Below are 22,343 nucleotides of genomic sequence, written 5' to 3' on the forward strand. Positions count from 1 at the left end.
AGGTGCCATCTATAAAACATCTTATAAAAATTTTCTCTCAAGTTTTGTGCTTGTGTAAATTTCACATTTCTTACCCAGATTCTTTCCCATGTTTCAAGCATTATTGGTTCCTCGATATTCTGAGCCCATTTTATCATACAATCCTTAATCAGTTCCGTTTCAGAATCCATCTGTATTAGTACATTATATATCCTCTTTATATGCATTGAGCTTTGATCTCTTATTTGTTTAAACAAATTATCCTCAACTTTTACAAAGCCAATTTTTTGATCTGTTTTCCACCTAGCCTGTAGTTGACCATACTGAAACCACGTTTGAACTACCTTCTCTTCTTTAAGTACCTCTAAAGATTTTAGTTGCATCACCCCTCTTTCTGAGATAAGAAGTTGTCTATAGGTGGTTCTATCGTGTTTTTGTTCTACATTCATATTTTCAATTGCATGTCTAGGAATTGCCCACATGGGCACTTTATCATTTAATTTATGTTGATATTTTTTCCAAACCCGCAATAAAGCATTTCTTAAGATGTGATTTTTAAATTTCTTATCCATTTTTTTGTTAAATAACAGGTAAGCATGCCAACCATATAACAAGTCATATCCCTCGATATTCAAAATTCTGTCATTAGTTAGATGAATCCAGTCACTAATTGCAGATAATGCCACTGCGTCGTAGTATAATTTTAAGTTAGGTAATTTCAATCCTCCTCTTTCACGTGCATCTTGCATTATTTTCATCTTTACCCTCGGCTTCTTTCCTGCCCACACAAATTTGTTGATACCCTTCTGCCATTCTAAAAGATTCGCATCTCTTTTAAGTATTGGTAACATTTGAAAAAGAAATAAAAATTTTGGTAAAATGTTCATTTTTACTGCCGCTATTCTACCCAGCAAGGACAAATGCAGTTTTTCCCACCTTTTCAACTCCAACTGTATACTATGCCAAAGTGGTTCATAATTATGCTTATATAATTTCCCATTTGAGATTAAAATATTAACTCCAAGATATTTAACTTTTTTAACTACCTCACATCTTAGCATCGCCCCCAGTTCTTCCTTCTGTTTGATAGTCATATTTATAGCTAATATTTTGGTTTTTCCTAGATTTATTTTAAATCCCGAGACTTGACCATATTGATTGATCGTATTCAATAATACCCTACTAGATTCCTGCGGTTGTTCCAATATTATAACCAGATCATCTGCAAATGCACGGACTCTATATTCTTGCTGTCTAATTTTAATCCCTTTTAGACCGCCCAAGCCCCGTATCTTATTCAACAGTATTTCCAAAGTTATAATAAACAATAATGGGGACAGAGGACAGCCCTGTCTTGTACCTTTTTCAATTTGAAAGGAGTCTGTCAGACTTCCATTGACAATGATCTGGGCTGTTTGCTGCTGATATATTGCACCAATTGACCGTAAAAAGCCATCTCCTATCTGCATTTTTTGCAATGTCTTCAGCAGGAATTGCCAATTAACTCGATCAAAGGCTTTCTCCGCATCCAAAAATATGAATGCGGCCGGGATTTGATTGTTCTTTCCCAGGTATTCTAAAGCGTTAATAATTAATCTAACGTTGTTCTTCATCTGTCTGCCCTGTATAAAACCAGTTTGATCGGTATGTATCAGTTGTTGAATTACCCCCATTAGCCTATTTGCTAATATTTTAGTAAAAATTTTATAATCTACATTGAGTAATGAAATAGGTCTATAATTTTTTGGTTGGGTAAGGTCTTGGTCTTCTTTGGGTATCAACGATATGAACGCAGTCTTCCACGAAGGGGGCACTTTCCCTCCCGATTGAATTTTATTGAATAGTTCTCTGAGGGGTTCTACCATTTCTAACTGTAAATTTTTATAATAAACAGCTGTTAAACCATCTGTGCCTGGTGCTTTCCCTAACTTTAATTGTTTAATTGCCTGCAAAATTTCCCCAGAGGATATAGGTTGATTCAGCTTATGCCTATGTTCTTCTCTAACTAGGGGGATTTTCTCTTTATCTAGGTATTTGTCTATATCTCCGTCCTTAATTTTATCCCCTTTATACAACTCTGTAAAAAATTCCCGAAATACCTTTTGAATCTCTTCCTGTTGAAACACTTCCTTCCCTCTGTAACACAATTTGGATACATTTCGAGCTTTCCTTTTTTTTCTAATCTGATAAGCCAACCACCTACCGGGTTTATTTGCATTGCAGAAAGTATTATGTTTAGCATATAATAAACTGGTGGCTACCTGGTCAGAGATCAGCATATCAAACTGAGATTTTAATATAGCAATTGTTTCCCTAATCTTTGTATCTCCTGGATTCAATGTTAATTCTGACTCTTTCCCTTTAATTTCCTCTTCCAATTCTTTTCGTTTTTGCCCTTGTTTGTGTCTATGTATTTTGTTTATATTTATTAATACTCCTCTCATATACGCTTTGCTTGCATCCCATACATATTCCAAAGATGTACCCTTATTCATATTGAGAACAAAATATTCCAATAGCAATTTTTTACAATCATTAACATACTTTTCATATCTAAATAAGTTTTCATTCAACCTCCAGGACCTTCTTGCCTGGGCTACCCTTCCCAATTCCATCCAGACTGGATTATGATCTGAAAGAACTCTCGCCATAATCTTTGTCTTCTTCACCCTACAAAGTAAATCATTTGTAATTAGTATAAAATCAATCCTTGAAAGAGATTGATGTCTGTTGGAAAAAAAGGTAAAGTCATATTCTTCTGCATGCCTCTCGCGCCAAGCGTCTCGCAATTCAAAGTCGTCCAGCATGTCAAAAAAGGGTTTGGGTAACTTAGCTCGAAATTTGGTGTTCGGGCGAGCTGTCTTCTTATCTCTTTTGGTGTCGATCATGCCATTCCAGTCACCCAATAATATACAAGACTCAAAGTCCCACTGTACTAATTTAGCATGGAGATTTCTATAAAATCCATCTTGTTGTTGATTAGGAGCATAAATTCCCAAAAGTAACGTCTTTTTCCCTTCTAAGATTAAATCTAATGCAATATATCTTCCAAAGGGATCTGCTTCAATTAGCTCAGCTTTAATGTCTTTTCTTAAGTATACTACTATGCCATTTTTCTTTTCCATGGCTGAGGTCGCAAAATGTTGGCCCAGTTTGGGGTTAAACAAATATTTTTGATCGGTTGATTTGATATGAGTTTCTTGCAAACAAATTATGTCATTCTTAAACTGTTTGAGATAATGAAATATTTTCTTTCTTCTCTGTGGAGAGTTCAGTCCATTAACATTCCATGTCAAAATCTTAGTTGTCATTTTTGGTTGCCTGAAGCTTTTTTAGAGCCTCCTGCAAGGCCTGTCTCACCTTTGGTTTGGCTCCTCCCACAGCTTCTGAGCTTGTTGCAGTAGCTCCTTGATCAGTGGCCAACGATTGTTGAGATTGTTGCATAGTAGCTTGTTTATCCGTTTGTCTGGTGGTCTTACGATTGGATCTTTTTTCCTTGACTCCTTGCCCTTCCGGGAGAGGGAGATGATACATTTTATCTGATGGTTGTGTGGTTTGCTGTTTATCTTGTTCGTCTCGTGGTTTTTCACCATATCCCGAAGGTTCAGGGTATCCCATCTTCAGAATCTTATGATAGAAATCACGAGCTTTCCATACAGAACTGAGACGATATCTTTGTTTGTCCATTGTAACTATAATACCGAATGGGGCATCCCATCTGTATTGTATCTGACGCTTTCTGAGCTCTTCCACCAGAAAAGCATAATCTCTTCTGGCTCTTAGCATCTGAGGTGGTATTTCTTTCAAAACAATCAGGTCCTGTCCACCAATTTGAAGCTTAGTATTATAAGACTCTTGTAATATCATATTTCTAGATTCTCTTGTAACAAAGTATATTACCACATCTCGGGGAAGTTGCCTTTGTTTTGCCGCCCAAGAGTTAACACGAAAAGTCTTGTCAATCTGCCAATCAAAATTGGATCCCGGTTTTCCCACCAGATGGTCAAAAGCTTCAGAAAACATTTGCTTTAAGTTCTCCTGCTTTTCTTCACGCAGCCCCCTCACTCTTAATGCAAGCTCCATCTGCTTATACTGTATCATAATAATTTGTTTTTCAGCATTATCAATTTTTTGTTCCACCACTTCAGTTTTGGATATCAGGTTAGTTTTAGCTTCATTGAGAATTTCTAAATTATCTTCCATTCCAGAAATATATTCTGTTATCACATTTACAATTCCCATCATATTATCATTCATTTTAGTGACCCTAGTATCAAATTTGTCATATAGAACTTCCATCTCATTCCTTATTTCATCTTTGAAATCTTTAAGCATTTCTAGATTCTGTTCTCTGAATTCTTTAAACATTTCTAAGTTCTGTTCTCTGGATTCTTTGAACATTTCCAGAAAAAATTCTTTTGTTAGTACGTCTCCACTAGGGGGCATAGATGGTGGGGGCTGCAACTTTGTGCCAGGTATGGGAGACGTTTTCGGAGGTAATTTCACAGAGGTTGATTTGGATGCCATTATATTTTGGTTTTAATTATTTATTCTAAATTGCTAATCCACTGTGCTATGTGGAGAAAAAGAAATTCCTCCCCCCCCCCTTTTTTTCTTCTTCTTTTTTTACAAAGGGTTTTACGGAAGATTTCAAAAGAGAAAGTCCGTTTGGAATGTTTGGAATGTCTCTGTATCAACAACAAAGAGTCTTTGAAAGCTTTAAGGGAGTAGCTCTAATTAAATTATAAGAGGTTGTTTCTTTGATTCTGTAGCAGGAAGCCGGAGATAACAAATGCAGAAGCTGTAAACGCCATTTTGAAGACAATTAAACAAAAGAGGTTTTTATAACATTGAAGCTGGTATTTCAGATAGAGAAAGGTTTTAAAGTTCACAAGTTTGGTCTTTGCTCGTATTGATTTTTAATAGTCTGTTTTCTAAAGATTGTCCTAAGGGGGAGGGGTTCCTGTCTTGTGCTGTAAATAACAGCTGCGAAGTTCAGGTCGGAGTTGAATGACTCAGCTTTGGGTTGATCCTCCCCCTCCGTCCACAGCCCACAAAGAAACAAACTGTGAACTTCAAAGAAGATTCTTACCAGCTGAGATTCCTCACTGCTTTTTTCTTGTCTGAAAAAAGAGTTATCTTCTTGATATTGAGTAGATAACGAACCTGAACTCTGGGGGCAGCTCTGTTAAGCTGCCGACGGCGACAGGCCACTCCCCGGAAGCCCTCTTTAAAAAAACTCTTGATGCTTGATTTTGCTATTAGACTAATCTGTTTTTATACACATGGTTAATAATGACTAAATATGCAAAAATAAAAAGTTGAGGCTGTAATTTTATTTTGCATTTTACTGTGCAGAAAAGAAGTTCAGACACTTTTTTCCTTTTTTCTTTATCTTACACTTCTTTCCCATTCTTATCCTTCTCCATTTCCCTATTTTCTTTCTTTCCATTTCTACTTTTCACTATTATAATTTTGACTAAATTTATGAGAAATTAAAAAAAGGAAAGAGTCAAAAAGAGTGTTCTGTGGAAGGCACTACAGCCATCTCCCAATACTTGAATGGCTGCCATAGAGAAAAGTGCATCGATTTAGTCTCCATAGCACCTAAGGGCAGAACAAGAAGACCCGGGGTGGAAGCTCATCACAAGGAGATCCAACCTAAAATAAGGAAGAATTTCCCAACAGTGACAAGCATTTATCAGTGGAACAGCTTTCCTCTCAGACTTTTGGGTGATCTATCACTGGAGGCTTCCAATAACAGTTTGGACAACCATGTTTTTGGGATGGTATAAGGACTCCTGCCTTGGGCAGAGAAGACCTCCAAGGTCCCTTCCAGCCCTAGGATTCTACAGGTCCTGCCTGACCTGTAAGAGTTTGCTGGCTGGTTGCTGAAGCTTCTCTTCTATCTCCTGGATGAGATGGTCAAGAGAGCAGAGTTCCTCCATGTGCTTGGCCAAACCCTCCGCCTTCCTTGCCATAATATCCTTCTCTGTCTCTTCCATTCTAGTCAATAGAAGCTTCTCCTGTCCTTCTAACCAGAGTTGTAACTCTCTGAATTCAGATGCTACATTTTCTTTCTTTTCTTTGATGAGTTCCTAGAACAAGAAAGGAAAAAAGCAAAAGCAAACTTTTATTTTAATTATTTTATTTAATTATTTTTATTTTTATTGTTATAATAATGAAATGGATTCCTTGAAGAATCCAAGTGGGAGAATTTGCTAAGGAGAAAAAAACCCCTTTTTGATATTAAAAAGTGCAGGGAGAAAAGGCTTTTTAAAAGAAAAAAAAAGGCTCCAGTTTAAATGATCTCTCATGAAAATGTTCTTGGCAATCAGGGATTTTCCAAAAGGGGACAGAAAAATATTTGCCTTCACAATGTTTTCCACAAGATGAAATATGGGTTCCATTAATTTATTAAGGAAGCCAAACCCATTGCATAAAACACAACTCATGGGATAGGTGCACTTAAACCCAACTGTGACTCATTCAGGCAATGGGGACATTTAAGTCCCCAGATTAAGAACAAGTTCTCTGCCCTAACACCGTCTTTATCTTGAATTTCCTTTAAGTCACAACTTGTACTAAAACTCAGGCTGCCTGTTATTAAAGGTGGCGGATTGGGTTCTCCTTCCGATTAGCTCAGAAGCTCCTCACCGTTGGATCAATACTTACAAGCATCTCCTGCACTTTTTCCTCTGTGTCTCTTTTGTATGTAGCTATTTTTCCTTTCTGCTCCTTCTGAGCCTTCAGGCAATCCTCCACCTTCCTCTGAAGAGACAATACAAGTTTTGAGTTTCTTTTCCATAAAGAATTACACTGGAGGGAAGACCCAGTTAGAAGATACTGTATATTCAATCGTCATAAATACATGACAGTTGGCAAACATCCAAACTTTGATCATGGGACCACGGAATGCCTGCAATGATCATAAGGGAGAAAAATATGTCACCTTTTTCATTGAGGTTGTAACTTCGAACAGTCACTGAACGAACAGTTCTAAATCAAGGACTACCTGCAAGGGCATTAAAGGGAGAAGCCGGAGTCTCCTGGTTGCACTCACCCCAGAAGCATCACTGAGAAATGTAGTTTGGCCTCATCCAGCAGGAGTGCTTTTCAGGGTCTGCACTCAAGATTTTGGAGGACTCCATGACGATTTTGCTCTAGAGCAAATGTGGAAAGGGAGCTGGCAAAGAGAGCCTATTTCTCCCTACAGGCAATTTCCCTTGCTAAGCAATAAAAGTTAAGTGATGTTTAGAGAGGAGGCGGGGCTTAGCAGTGTGAAGACGGACTTTCAGGCTGCTCCTGAATGTCCATCTATACTGGAGACGGTTCCTTTTTGGACCCAAGCTGTCCCAAAGAGACAGTGAAAGGTAGGGGGAGACCCGGTGGTCCCAGAGACATTCGCAAAGTCTCTGGGGACCCAGGAAAAACCCTCTTTGCCAGTGACTTCCGGATTAGCCACAAGGCTATTGAAACTGCAGACCAATGTTCCCTCTAATTTTTTTTCAGTGTGAGCGGAAAAGTACAGTGTGTGAGCGGCACAGTTTCATGCCTGAGCACCTAAGAGAGCCACAGTTTGAACTGCTGTCGCGTCTGCTGGACATTTGCGCAACATTCCAAGAATCAAGCGCCAATTGCGAGCGAGGTTTCAGCCCGATGAATGCCAGGCATGAAAAGTGCCACTCAAACACTATACTTTTCCGCTCACCCTGGAAAAAAAAAAAGGCTCTCTGCTCAGCTTTTACATTGTTAGACTGGCTAGAGAGAGACATGGCACCAACAGGGTCCTGGATCCTGGCATTTTGCAGGCAACCTGTCCTCTCACATTCTTTGGAATGCAACCCATCACATGTGAATTAGATTTTGCCAATTATCCTATTAAAAGATAATCCTATTATTCTAAAATATGACTAACTCAATATTAAAAACTGTAAATATTTGATGCTGATAAATAATAGCAGTAATTGTTATTTAGTATGAGTAAAATCAGTATTGATATATCAATATAATATCTATCAAAATTGACAATAAACACTAAAATAACAATACAAATATATAATGTGAAATATAAATGTAATAAATATAATATATAAATGCAACATAAATGTAATAAAATAATTTATCATGAAATTCTCCCCCTTTAAAGTAGTACGATCAATTAAACAGTCTAGCAAGTTTGGACAATATGCTATATGTTATGTTACTTAAGAATATATATATACCTCAGAATCAGATACAACATCCACATCATTTCCAACTGAGTCAATAAAATCATATGCCATGCCAAAACTATTTTAAATAAAGATATGAAATTAATCAAGTATTGCATTTATTTTTCAAAATGAATGTACATTTTTTTATTATTTAAGTTTTGTACCCTATCTTTTCTAACGTTAACTTTAAAAACATGTTACATCAGACTACAATACAAGTAATTAAATGAAGACTAAAATAGGTGTTTTGGCATATTGAGCTTTTTATATTTCTTTCTAATATTGCTTCCTTAGTTGAGAACTTCCTCCTCAGCTTAATTACGCATTAACTGTTTGTTGCTTTTATGGTTTATTCATTCACTGCTCCCTCTTCAGTTTTTTTCACAGGGGGCAGGGCTTCCTTCCTCCCTCCCTCCCTTCTTTCCTTCCCTCCCTCCCTCCACTCCTTTGGCCACCAATTTTGATCCAATTCTCTCTCTCTCTCTCTCTCTCTCTCTCTCTCTCTCTCTCTCTCTCTCTCTCTCTCTCTCTCTCTCTCTCTCACACACACACACACACACACACACACACACGTTCTTTGGGGGGGGGTTGAATTACTCCGCCTCACTGCGCAAAGTCGGCTCAGTCGGCTCAGCATGTGTTCGGCCCCCACTTACGCCGAATCAAATCCGCGGCCGGCGGGACCAGGGGGTTGCATTTCAAAGCCGCCAGTCCTCTTGCTTCTTCTCCTTCACCAGCAAAGCTCCCGCTGGCTTCCCCGCCCGTGGCAGTGGCGTCTCTCCCTCCACGCGGAGCACCTGAGCTGGCTCCCGCGTTATCCCTCCCCCTTCCTTCTCTGCCGTGCTTTTGAGGCCGCGGGAGCTAGTAGGAAAGCGGCGGATGCCGCCGCCTCCACCTCCACAGAGTCCTGCCTTAGCCATGAAAGCCAGTTGATAACTTTGAGTCAGTAATTCTCTCTCAGTCCAACCCACCTCAGAGGGTTGTTGGGAAAATGAGAGGCGGAAGATGTGTTGGATAGGTTTGCCACCTTGAGTTATTTGTAAAAATAATAAAAGCAGGTACGCATATTGAATAATAAGGGGAGGGAAACTTAACTCCGATATGGTGACTTTGAATGCTAAGAATAGATCTCTGGAACACCTCAAAGCATCTCAACAACCGAAGATTGAGGAGTTTCTGTTGGCAAAGGAGCAAATGAGGAATCCTAAGGAACATACCTAATACAGGTAGTCCTGGACTTACAATTGAGCCCCAAATTTCTGCTACCAGGTGAGACAGCTGTTAAGTGAGCTTTGCCCCATTTTAACTATCACTGGGGAAGAATGGAATGAAGAGGAGGAAGTTTTGGCAGGAAAGAGGAGGAGAGCAGGGGATAGAGAGAGAGGGGTAGGTGAGTCTTTGGGGGGGGACGAAGGGAAGTGGGGCCTCTTGGCTCACCTGGCCTCCACTCCACCATGAGGTGAGGGGAAATTGATGCATGAAGATAGGTTGAGGAAAGTGGGAGAATGGAGTGAGGGAAAATGAAGAAAGGTGTGTGGGGGAAAGGAGGAGGAGGAGGAGGAGGGAAAGGGAAGCAGGCCGGGGGAATCAAAGGGAGGAGCAGAGGCAGTGGCAGGAAATACCAACAAGAGAAGCAGGAGAGAGAGAGGAGAAAGAGGAAGAAAGGCCGACCAACCCAACTGTGTGATCCGCCTGCTGAGAGGAGACTCCAGAAGGGACAGGCTGGAAGGAGAAGTCAGCAGAGTCTAGCCGAGCAGGGCAACTGGAGGTGCCTAAGCAAAGGGAGCAGAGTGGAGTGGGGGCCACAAGGAATGGACTGAGTCAGGGGAAGGAGCCTGGAGGGTTGGAAAAGGGGGCTGGGGGAACCAGAACCCCAGTGACCCTTTTGGGGGTAGCTCCTCCATGACGACCTTTCTTGTCACCGTTGTTAAGTGAATCACTGCAGTTGTTAAGTTAGTCAAATGGTTGCTAAGTGAATCTTGACTTTTCTTGGCAGAAGATCACAAAGGGTGGTCACATGACTCAGGGAACCTGCAGCCGTCATAAATACGATCCAATTGCCAACTGACTTAATTTTGATCAAGTAATCATGAGGATGCTGCAATGGTCATAAGTGTGAAACAATATCAGAAGACACCTTTTACTGTCTATATACATTAAAAATGAGAAATGTTAAAATGCTTATTATTTGACTTCCCAGATACCAAATTGAGAGCCACTGATTTGGCCCAACAGACTCGCAAAAGGGATGGGGATTACAGCCAGGGGGTCCCAAGGCAGGTCAACAAAGTCAAGATGGCAGCCAGCCCCACCTTTTCCCGATACGTAAATAAGGGGTGGGGCTTCCCTCCCTTAGGGCTTTGTTGACTCCCTCTAGGGTTGTTCCTGCTTTGCATCTCCCCACTTCTGGGGATTATTTAAAAGAGATTTAGATCCTTCCTTCCACAGAAAGGCCTTCCCCTGGTGCCAACACGATGCCACTGTGACTGCTAATTAATGGTCGCTGGAAGGTCATTCCAGAAATGAGGTGCCACCACCAAAAAGGCAAGGAAAAGGAGGGGCTAGGGACTGTCTGTGTCCCCTCAGAGACCCTGCTGTGATTAAAGAAGCCTCCCCCAAAAGTCCTTGAACAAAGGGCAAAAGAGTATAAGATTTTCTCCACCCACCAGATTTCCCCCTCTTCCCCCCATCGGTCCCCCTGTCCTAAGTTGGCCTGAGACCACCAATGGCTCTTTCTATCCATCTTTTGCCTTAAGAGGCATCTCTCATCGGTCTAACCTGAAGATTTCCTTCCAGCAAATGATCCTATTCCACATTCTACATATTCCATATTCTCCATCTACAAGATAGTCTTCACGGTGACTTTTGCCCAGTATTTATTTATTTATTTATTTATTTATTTATTTATTCATTCATTCATTCATTCATTCATTCATTCATTCATTCATTCATTCATTCATTTTAGTTTGTCAAACATGTAGAAGTTAACAGGCATAAGTATAAACATAAATATGAAGACAGTAAATGGGTAGGAATAAATGGAGACAGTAGGACAGGGACGGTTGGCACAATGGTGCCCTTATGCCCGGCCCTTACAGGCCTCTTAGGAACGGGGTGAGGTCAACAGTAGACAGGTTAAGGTTAAAGTTGTGGGAGTTTGGGGGATGTAAAAACAGAATCATTTTAGTGTTATGGGAAAATTAAGATCTGCCTTTTTACTTACGTAAGAATAGGAGCCGACACCTTCAACTTCCCAGAGGAGAGAGATTTTATTGAACGCGTTCAAGAGTTCAATTGATTTGCATCAAACTGAACTGTCTTAGGTAACTTTTGGCAGAGTTTTTATACCTTCAAAATGGTTATTACAAATCATACAGACGCCATATAGGCGTATACATTTTCAGGTCATAACTTCTTACTTAGGTCAGTAAGGGACATTTCGGGAAGGTTACAAATATTTCGGGAAAATTACAAATACATGATTCCCATAAGATCTTCAAAACATAATAGGGAAGTGAAGTGAACCTAATAGGGAAGTGAATCTTGGTTACTCATGAAGCTAGGAGGAAGATTACTAAGATATTGCTAAAGTATTGCTAAAATATCGCTTGCTTACAAGTTGAACTTTTGTTTTCTTAAACTGTCACTATGTCGCGTGCGCCTATGATTAATATTCTGTGGTTAACTGTCCTAATTGCCAACACAAGCATACACACTAAGTTCCTCTTTTTTAGAGAAGCAAGAAAATAAGGAACTATTTTTTCTTTTGGCAAAAGGGCATACGCAGAGTTCCAAATCTAAGCATTAGAATTAGAATTAGAATATTTAGCCTGATTAAGTATTGGGGGGGGGTTCAATTGTGGACCCCATGCTGTTTCATTAGAGCTTTTCCTGATCCATTTCCTGATTGGCTGGCTGGGAAGGGGGCAGTCCTGGCAGTTCTTCCTCTGTAGGATATTCCTATAAAAAGTCACCAAAAAGGGTCTAATTTCCCCTTCATCTCTGAGACATCCCATCAATTGCAGCATTGGATCTGGGCTTTTATCAAGGGCTTCTTCCAGTCTGTTTCATTCCAACTTTACCCCCACTGGTCCCATAAATGTTTCCTTCTTCCTATTTTTTTAAATAAGCATTTTTCCCTTTAACAAGCTGGTTGGATCAATAATAATTGTTTGGCAATCGGTCCCATGGATGTTTCTTTCTCCCCAGGATTGTCCAATATATTTCCCTTTAGCAAGTGAGGGGGGCGGGAAACGATGGTCCAATTTGCAGACTTCAAGTCCCAAAATTCCTGAGCCAGCTGTCTCGCGGATTCTAGAAGTTGAAGTCAATCAATCAATCAATCAATCAATCAATCAATCAATCAATCAACCAATAAGAATAGAGCTGGGAGGGGTTTTGGAGGTCTTCTAGTCTAACCCCCTGCTCAAACAGAAGACCATTTGAAACCCACAAGTCACAAAGGGACCAAGGTTGTCCGTCTCTCCTTTTAGCAGAATGTTTGGATCAATAATTGATCGGGAGGGGGGGCATCCCGTGAATCTTTGCTCCTCCCCAATTTGTTCTTTTTAAAATACTGTAGTTCTTCTTTTAAAAGCCAGCGAAAATGACCGCAAAAGCAACAAGAAATCATCTCGGTTTCCTGCCGGGTCAGAGCCCAAAGGCGGTCACCTAATTTAGAGGAAAAGAAGCGAAACTTAAGCTTCTCTTGCCTTTCCCAGCGGAGGAGGCGGCGATGGCGACCGAAGCGCCCTTGCAGGATTTGCTGAAAGAAGCCACCTGCTCCATTTGCCTGGACTTTTTTAAGGACCCCGTGCTCATCCCGGAGTGCGGCCACAACTTCTGCCGGGGCTGCCTGACTCTCGGTTGTGGGGCGTCGGAATCGGAGGCTTCCTGCCCCCAGTGCAGACAGACCTTCGCGCCTTGCAGCCTCCTCCCCATTAGGCAGCTGGCGCGGGTGGCTGAAGTGGCCAGGCGATGCGGCGGCCATCCGGGGGAGGAAGGTGGGAATTTCTGCCCGAAGCACCGGGAGCCCTTCAAGCTCTTTTGTAAGGACCACGAGACCCTCATCTGCGTGGTCTGCGATCGATCCAAAGAGCACAGGGGCCACTGGGTGATCCCTGCGGAGGAGGCTTTCCAGGAATACCAGGTAGGAGTCAGCCAGGAGGAATCGCTGCGGAGGGGCGTCCAGTGGCAGCCCTCGCAGTCTTTTTCCTGCTTTATCCCACCCCTTATCTCCCTGCCTGCAATTGTTTAAAAACAGGTTGACATCCCTGATCAACATTCAGATGCTTGGCAACTGTCACGTCCATTTGTGACCACTTGATCAGCAAAGTCAATGGGGAAGCCAGATTCGTTTAAAAGCTGTGTGACTAATTTAACAACTGCACTGATTCACTTAACAACAGTGGGAAGAAAAGTTGGAAAATGAGACAAAACTTCACTTAACTGTCTTGCTTAGCAGTGGAAGTTGCCTGTAGAGAGAAATAGGCTCCCTTTGCCAGCTCCCCTTTTCTAAGGAAAATTAAGGAAGATCCAATTTAAATCTCAGCAAGAGGATTAACCAGCTGCAGTTTGGAGATCAGGTGGAGAAGGAGACACTACTGGGCATTCTTTCCGATGACACTTTTCTACATTTGCTGTAGGGGAGGATCATCATAGACCCCTCCAAAGTCTTGAGTGCAGATCCCCCAAAACTCTCCTGCTGGATTAGGCCAAAGCCATGTCAGCCCAAATTTTGGTTTCTCGGTGCCTAACCTGTTGCTTCTGGGATGACTGCGACCAGGAGACTCAGGCAGCTCACTTTGCTGCCATTACAAGTATTCCTTTGCCTCATGGCTTGATGTTGATTCCTTCTGTTGGCAGCTGAAAGAGCTACAGTCCAGGGGAAAACACTTTAGGTGTCCTTCCCCAGGTGTGTTGTCTGTCGGCCATCTTTTCACCAGATGTCATCATTACAAATATTCCTCAACATAGAACCTTTCATTTGGTGATTGTTCAAAGTTACAACAGCAATGGAAAAAGCCACTTACAACCCTTTTTTGCAGTTATGGTCATTGGAGTATCCCTGTGGCCACAGGATCAAAATTTGGACACTTGCCAACGGCCATGTATTTATGACGGTTACATATATCTTCTAACTGGGTCTTCCCTCCAATGTAATTCTTTGTGGAAAAGAAACTCATAACTTGTATTTTCTCTTCAGACGAAGGTGGAGGATTGCCTGAAGGCTCGGAAGGAGCAGAAAGAAAAAATAGCTACATACAAAAGAGACACAGAGGGAAAAGTGCAGAAGATGCTTGTAAGTATTGATCCAACGGTGAGGAGCTTCTGAGCTAATAGGAAGGAGAACCCCATCCACCATCTTTAATAACAGGCAGCCTGTGTTTTATTACAAGTTCTGTCTTAAAGGAAATTCAAGATAAAGACGGTGTTAGGGCAGAGAATTTGTTCTTAACCTGGGGACTTATATGTCCCCATTGCCTGAATGAGTCACAGTTGGGTTTAAGTGCACCTATCCAATGAGTTGTGTTTTATGCAATGGGTTTGGCTTGCTTAATAAATTAATGGAAACCATATTTCATCTTGTGGAAAACATTGTGAAGTCAAATATTTATCTGGCCCCTTTTTGAAAATTCCTGATTGCCAAGAAATTTTCATGAGAGATCATTTAAACTGGAGCCTTTTTTTCTTTCTTTTTAGAACCCTTTCCCCCTCCCTGTGTTTTTTTAATATCAAAAAGGGTTTTTTTCTCCTTAGGAAATTCTCCCACCTGGATTCTTCAATCCATTTCATTATTATAACAATTAAGTAAAATAATTAAAATAAAAGTTTGCCTTTGCTTTTTTTCTTTCTTGGTCCAGGACCTCATCAAAGAAGAGAAAGAAAATGTGGTGGCTGAATTCAGAGAGCTACAACTCTGGTTAGAAGGACAGGAGAAGCTTCTATTGACTAGAATGGAAGATACAGAGAAGGATATTATGGCAAGAAAGGAGAAAGGTTTGGCCAGGCCAATGGAGGAACTCTGCTCTCTTGACCATCTCATCCAGGAGATAGAAGAGAAGCTTCAGCAGCCAGCCAGCAAACTCTTACAGGTCAGGCAGGAAGTGGAGATCATAGAATCCTAGGGCTGGAAGGGACCTTGGAGGACTCCAATCCTTTGCCCAAGGCAGGAGTCCTTATACCATCCTGAAAACATGGTTGTCCAAACTGTTATTGGAAGCCTCCAGTGATGGACAAGTCAGAACTCTGGGAGGGAAGCTGTTCCAGTGATTAATCATTCTCACTGTCGGGAAATTCTTCCTTATTTTACGTTGGATCCCCTTGTGATGAGCTTCCACCCCGGGCCTCTTGTTCTGCCCTTAGGTGCTATGGAGACTAAATCGATGCACTTTTCTCTCTGGCAGCCATTCAAGTATGGGAGATCGCTGTAGTGCCTTCCAGAGAACACTCTTTTTGACTTTTTCCTTTTTTTTCCTTTTTCATAAATTTAGTCAAAATTAAAATAGTGAAAAGTACAAATGGAAATAGAGAAAATAGGGAAATGGAGAAGGATAAGAATAGGAAAGAAGTGTAGGATAAAGAAAAAAGGGGGAAAATGTCTCTGAACTTTTTTTCTGCATAGTAAAATACAAAATAAAATTACCGCCTCACCTTTTTATTTTTGCATATTTAGTCATTATTTGCCTTGTCTAGAAAAAACAGATTAGTCTAATAAGGAAAATCAAGAATCTGGTTTTTTTTTAATCTCAAGCACAACGTTTAGAAGCAGCTTCAAAGTAGAAACAATGGGTTATATCTAATTACAGCCGTCAATTTTGTTATTTTTTCTAGTTCCATCACTTTTTCCATCCATTCTTCTTTTGTGGAGATTGATAAATCGTCCCATGTCTGCATGTAGGATTCTGGCTGCACTCGACCAAGTTCAAAATCTTTTTTGCAACTCCTCATTTAGAAATCTTTTTGGCTCTTTCTATAGAAAGGAAAGATCATTAAATGAACTATTTACGCAAGGACTATCTGTAATGGCTAATCCTATTGATGCACTATTTTGTTTTTCCAATATTGTAATTGTGTTGGATTCAACCGGGGTATAATTTTTCTTAGGCAAAAAAGTAAAAACAATACCTCTCCAAAAGAGGTTGAAGAGCTGGGGGGAAAAGAGCAATGGGATTTTTTTCATTAAAGAAATGAAAGTAGTTTATATGTCTGTTGGTGTCTGATTGTCCAGACATTTCATTCATTCATTCATTCATTCATTCATTCATTCATTCATTCATTCATTCATTCATTTTATTTGTCTCGTATGCCGCCCACTCCCGAAGGACTCTGGGCGGCTCACAATAGACAAGGGAAGGGGGATAAATAGACAAAGACAACACTTTAAAAACGCAACGTTCACAATTTCCGTGGGGCTGGATGTTTCACAAGCCCCCCGGCCTGCTGGAACAGCCAGGACTTGGTGGCTTTGCGGAAGGCCGGGAGGGTAGTAAGGGTCCAGATCTCCACGGGGAGCTCATTCCAGAGGGCTGGAGCTGCAACAGAGAAGGCTCACCCCCGGGGAGTCGCCAGCCGACATTGGCTGGCAGATGGAATCCGGAGGAGACCTAACCTGTGAGATCTAATCGGTCTTTGGGAGGTAATCGGCAGGAGGCGGTCTCTCAGGTACCCAGGTCCGATGCCATGTTGGGCTTTATAGGTAACGACCATCACCTTGAAGCGGGTCCGGAGACTAACGGGTAGCCAGTGCAGCTCGCGGAGGATAGGTGTGACGTGGGTGTAACTAGGTGCACCCACAATCGCTCGGGCGGCTGCATTCTGGACTAACTGAAGTCTTCGAACACTCTTTAAGGGCAGCCCCATGTAGTGCTTGTTACAGTAATCCAGTCGAAGTCAGAAGGGCATGAGTGACTGTCTGAAGGGCCTCCCGATCCAGGTAGGGTCGCAATTGGTGCACCAGGCGAACCTGGGCAAGGGTCCCCCTGGTCACAGCCGACAAATGGTGTTCTAAAGTCAGCTAAGGATCCAGGAGGACTCCCAAATTGCAGACCCTCTCTGAGGGGCGTATAATTTCACCCCCCAGCCTGAGAGATGGAATAGTTGGCCAATCTTTGGGAGGGAACATCAGAAGCCACTCGGTCTTGTCTGGATTGAGTACCAACTTGTTTGCTCCCATCCAGACCCTAACAGCCTCCAGGCACTGGCACATCACTTCTACTGCTTCGCTGAGTTGGCACGGGGCGGACAGATACAACTGCGTATTGTCCGCGTATTGGTGGTACTTAATCCCGTGCCGGCGTATGATCTCACCCAGCAGCTTCATGTAGATGTTAAATAGGAGAGGGGACAGGACCGAGCCCTGCGGCACCCCATAGTTGAGGGGCCTTGGGGTCGACCTCTGCCCTCCGACCAAGACCGACTGCGACTCATTTCACTCATGTATTATGTGAATGTAAGAATGTCATTTTATGCATAGGAAATGCTTTGTCTCTTTATTTTTCAGGACATTGGAGGCATCTTGAAGAAGTAAGTAAATCCACCCTTTTCTTTATAGTCTTAGAGATCAGCAGCTCCTCCAGCAGTATTTCTATTTTGGAAAGTGCCGTTTGTATTTAGCAGTATTTGGATGTAAAGACAACGTACTGTATTTCAGGGCCTTTTAGACATTTCCTCAGATAACACAATATAATTAGCAGTATTTGATATGGTGAACTGTTATAGTCTGTCACACACTCAGCCAGATGTTTAGATTGTATTTGGCCATTTTATCCACCTATTGAGTCCTTCCCAAGAAGAGAAAGATGTTTGATGGTTTTCAAGATATCATTGTAAGTTGTTCCAAGTAATGCAACTATCATAAATGCATGCCAGTTTCGAAGCACCTAGACTAGATGACCCACAAGGTCCCTTCCAACTCTGTTATTTTGTCTTGCCAGGTACCAGGCTAAGGAAACATATGAGAATCCACAGGATTTACTCCTAGAGCCGAAGTGGACAATCTGGGATTACATTGATATGACTGTGCTTCTGAAAAGTGCCATGAAAAAATTGAGAGGTAATAAACAGCCACCGGGGTGTTATGTTGGATGACATTTTGAGCATCCAAGAGAGACTCTTGTTGGTTTCACATGGATCAAAGAGGGATCGATTTCAGGATTGGTGGCTCAGTTATGATTGTAAGTTGATACTTCCTGTATTGCGCTCTACATGGGGCAGCCTTTGAAGAGTATTCGGAGACTACAAGTTGTCCAGAATGCAGCTGCGCGAGCGATTGTGGGTGCACCTCGGTACACCCACGTTACATCTATCCTCCGCAAGCTGCACTGGCTACCGATCGGTCTCCAGATACGCTTCAAAGTGCTAGTCGTAACTTATAAAGCCCTTCATGGTATTGGACCTGGGTACTTGAGAGACCGCCTGCTGCCAATTACCTCTCACAGACCTGTTAGATCGCACAGGGTCGGCCTCCTCTGGGTTCCGTCTACCAGCCAATGCCATCTGGCTATCACCCGGGGGAGGGCCTTCTCTGTTGCAGCTCCGGCCCTTTGGAATGAACTCCCCGCGGAGATTCGGACCCTCACCCTTCTCCAGGCCTTCCGGAAAGCTGTCAAAACCTGGCTGTGCCGGCAGGCCTGGGGTTGATGAGTTCCCCTCCCCTCTCGACTTGTATGGTTGTATGACTCTTGTGTATTTTAATTACGTGTATTGTGTTGGTATCCCCTTTTCCCCTTTTGAGTTGTTCGCCGTCCTGAGTCCCTCCCGGAGAAGGGCGGCATACAAATAAACGAAATCTTAATCTTAATCTATTCTTTGCATCCTGAATCTATGTGCACTGATCACTTGAGAAGCAGAATCAGCTTCCACTTATTTTATATATAATGTAATATATACAGGTAGTTCTTAACTTACGACCTTAGTTCAGCTGAACATTTCAGTTGCTAAGCAAGGGAGTTGTTAAATGAGCAGTGCCCCCATTTTACAAACGTTTTTGCCACCAAAAAAAAATCACAGTTGTTAAGTGAATTGTGGTTGATAAAGGAATCTGGCTTCATGCATTGGTTTTGCCTGTCAGAAACTCCCCAGGGAGGTTGAGGAGGACAATCCCAGAACCATCGGATGCTGCAACCATGGTAAATACAAGCTGGTTCCCAGTGCCCGAATTTTGATCATGTGACTGGGGAGGCTGCAACAGTCGTATGTGTGAGAACCGGTCATAAATCACTTTTGTCAGTGGCGCAGTAACTTCACTACACAAATAGTTGAGAACTACCTGTATACGGAATATATAGTAGAATATATTTATACCTGATGGAATATATATAGCCAACAATGGCATTTTGGCTTGTGGCTTTCCATATTCCTTATTTCCTGATTTGAGTCTAAGGAAAGCAAACCAGGGTATCTGAAGGGAGGCCCTTCTGCTGCTCCAATTCCAGTGATGAGATGCTGAATTCCTCCCTTTTCTTCCCCAGATACTCTGGAAAGTGGACTTCAACTACACAAAGGTAAATATGAGTTGTAGGAATTGGAATTGTTTGCTATTTTAAGCTCTGATGCCAGTAAGGTTAAGAGAAAGATCATAGATGAACAAAAAAGAAAAATATAGGATTAGGTACCTTAAAGACTATGATGATCCAGTAAACTTTAATGATTTTATGATTTATGAAGAATTACATGGCGGAGCTGGAGGGCAATCAGCAGAGGGGAGGTCACATGGGAGACTAGAGACCAGGGGAATTGACCAGTGGAGCCAGGAGACGAAGAGTGAACAGAGGGGCCAAGAGTGGTAGAGGTAATGAACGGATCTTGAAGGGGTGCAGCTTAGTGGTAACTGAAGGGGAGTCAGATAGACTGGAAGATGGGGAAGGTAACCTAAGTGAATGGAACAAGAAGGCCAGAAGGATGCCAAACAGCTCGGAAGTTAACAGAGGGTGGGAAAAACATAGTGGGGGAGTTCTTGGAGGAAAGGGAGCAGAGGGGACCTGGAGACTAGCAGCCCCATCAGGGGAATTCTGGGAGTTGAAGTCCACAAGTCTTACAGTTGCCAAAGTTGGAGGACTCTTGACCAGGCAATGGCTTAGGTGTTCTTTAAAAAAACAATGAGTCTTTCAGTCCTAGAGGGGGTGTTTTGAGGCTGAACTCCATTCACACAAGAGGGTTAAGCTCTTGGGGGTGAAGGCACAAACTAGACCTCAAGCTGAAGCTTTTATTTTTTTCCTCTTCCTTCCTTTCCCCTTACAGCGAATGTAACTCTGGATCCAGGCACAGCCAATGATGGCTGCTTTGATGTCTCCAAAGATCAAAAAAGTGTCAGAAGAATTAGGCCAGTTGGAGAAATATATAGTGCTGTCTCAGATTTTTTTGGCTGTCAGACGTTCTCAACAGGGAGACATTTCTGGGAAGTAATTGTAGGAGATGAAGAACGATGGTCTATAGGGGTTACCAACGAGACACTGAACTTAACAACTGTTGATGAGCAGTCCAGGCGGTGGAAGTTTGGAAAATCCAAATGGAGTTACTGGGCCCTCTCTACATTAGAATACTTTGAGTGGTACTTGGATGTGGAGCCCAAGAGGATCCGTGTCTCTCTCAACTGCGAAGGGGGACAAGTGAGCTTCCTTGATGCCAGAACCGCAGCTCTGCTCCATACATTCTCAGACGCTTCCTTGGTTGGGGAGACCCTTCGGCCCTGTTTCTGTTTGTCTGAAGGTGCCTGCCTGACACTCCCCTAAAAGAAGGGAGAACCATAGGCAAAACCTTGGAAAAATCCCTATTTGCCAAGCGATGATCTCTGAAAGCCCTTAAAGCAGAGTTTCCTCAGCTTTTTGCTACTTCAGCTTCCTTTATTCTTCTATGCCCCCCTGATCAGTCAATCAGTCTATAAAGGAATAACCTGATCATCATTTCTATTTGTCTGGATAATTGTCATAAATCAACAAACCATTTTAAAGTTTCAGGAAATATTATACTCAATATAAGCTTTATGGCCTCACAGGTTGTTTTTTTTTTTTTACAAATCCTAGTACTTTTTCTATCTTTTTATACTTACGTAGGTTATCTACTACAATTGGATTACTGATTATAAGATTGATTGTAATTTTATAGGTGTCTTGTGGATTGTAGTTCCTTCTTTTGCAAGTTTATTCCAATAAACTTATTCCGTGCAATACATAGAAACTGAAGATGCATAGAAAACAGAAAAAAATAAAAGATACCATCTGTTATCAAGATAGCAAATGAAAGTGTTATGTGCCCTAAATGTGTCTCCTGGCTCAAGACAAAAGTAAAAAAGGATTGTTAATAGAATTGTTAAAATGAAATAAACTATTAAATAAATACATTATTTGAGAATAACACTGTTTTTCCTTCTTGCTTTAAGCCACTCTGCCTTTTATTGAATAACCAAAAGTAACGAGTTAAAGAAGAAGCCAATCTAGTGTGGTGGTTAAGAAATCAAGCTGGAAGCCATGAGTTCTAATCCTCCCTTAGGTACAAGGCCAGTTGGGTGACTGGTCCTGTCACTCTCACTCAGCCCTAGGAAGTAGGCAATGGAAATCCACTCCTGAACCTTTACCAAAGAACGTGGAGAGAAATCCGTCCAGGTAGCTACCAGGGGCCAACAATCTGAGGCAACCCAAAACTGGCTTCTATATTGAGATGGGCGTCAGATCCAGTTTGGTCTAGTGGTTAAGGCACCAGGCTAGGAAGAGGAAGACTCTGAATTCAAGTCCTGCCTTACTCATGAAAGCCAGTTGGAAACTGAGTCAGTCATTCTCTCTCAGTCCCACCCACCTCAGAGGGAAAATGTTGGAAAAATGAGAGGCGGAAGATGTGTCGGAGAGATTTGCCACCTTGAGTTATTTATAAAAATAATAAAAGCAGCATACACACAATAAATAATAAGGGGGGAACGTAACTCTACAGGTAGTTCTGGACTTACAATTGAACCCCAAATTTCTGCTACCAAGTGAGACAGCTGTTAAGTGAGTTTTGCCTCATTTTATCTATCACTGGGGAAGAATGGAATGAAGAGGTTTTGGCAGGAAGGAGGAGAGCAGGGATAGAGAGAGGGTAGGTGAGTCTTTTTGGGGGGTCAAAGGGAAGTGGGGCCTCTTGGCTCACCTGGTCTCCACCTCACCGTGGGGGGAG

The 22,343-nt window shown here is 41.9% G+C and overlaps 3 protein-coding genes and 1 long non-coding RNA gene across 4 annotated transcripts in view; 2 read left to right on the forward strand and 2 right to left on the reverse strand.

Moving 5' to 3' along the window:
• LOC148047709 (E3 ubiquitin-protein ligase TRIM39-like) overlaps positions 1-6,034 on the reverse strand; it is a 57,050-nt gene extending 51,016 nt beyond the window's left edge. Inside the window, exon 1 of the mRNA XM_087711691.1 lies at positions 5,847-6,034. Within this exon, the coding sequence (XP_087567817.1) occupies positions 5,847-5,984 (138 nt within the window). The 5' untranslated portion in view covers positions 5,985-6,034. The remainder of the gene's footprint in view (positions 1-5,846) is intronic.
• The window catches only part of LOC106545924 (E3 ubiquitin-protein ligase TRIM11-like), a 103,121-nt gene that overhangs the window by 59,478 nt on the left and 21,300 nt on the right, over positions 1-22,343 (reverse strand). The gene's annotated exons all lie outside the window — the stretch shown is intronic.
• LOC148047711 (uncharacterized) overlaps positions 1-22,343 on the forward strand; it is a 62,655-nt gene that overhangs the window by 30,993 nt on the left and 9,319 nt on the right. The window lies entirely within an intron of this gene.
• Positions 12,762-21,116, forward strand: LOC148047712 (E3 ubiquitin-protein ligase TRIM39-like). The gene is made up of 7 exons (XM_087711759.1): positions 12,762-13,344; positions 14,401-14,496; positions 15,059-15,289; positions 17,698-17,720; positions 18,131-18,249; positions 19,667-19,699; positions 20,436-21,116. Exons 1-7 carry the CDS (start codon positions 12,931-12,933, stop codon positions 20,924-20,926), a joined length of 1,407 nt encoding a protein of 468 aa, XP_087567885.1. The 5' UTR covers positions 12,762-12,930; the 3' UTR covers positions 20,927-21,116.

This window comes from Thamnophis sirtalis, unplaced genomic scaffold, assembly GCF_051295495.1.
Source record: "Thamnophis sirtalis isolate CommonGarterSnake01/CBP01778 unplaced genomic scaffold, rThaSir2_p1.2 scaffold_3, whole genome shotgun sequence".
NCBI classification, from domain to species: domain Eukaryota; kingdom Metazoa; phylum Chordata; class Lepidosauria; order Squamata; family Natricidae; genus Thamnophis; species Thamnophis sirtalis.

Excerpts from the sequence above, each read along its gene's own strand:
- LOC148047712 (XM_087711759.1), top strand. The coding sequence starts at position 12,931 with ATGGCGACCGAAGCGCCCTTGCAGGATTTGCTGAAAGAAGCCACCTGC. Across the intron at positions 17,721-18,130 it reads ATTGGAGGCATCTTGAAGAA|GTACCAGGCTAAGGAAACAT; the intron begins GTAAGTAAATCC and ends TTGTCTTGCCAG. Across the intron at positions 19,700-20,435 it reads TGGACTTCAACTACACAAAG|CGAATGTAACTCTGGATCCA; the intron begins GTAAATATGAGT and ends TTCCCCTTACAG.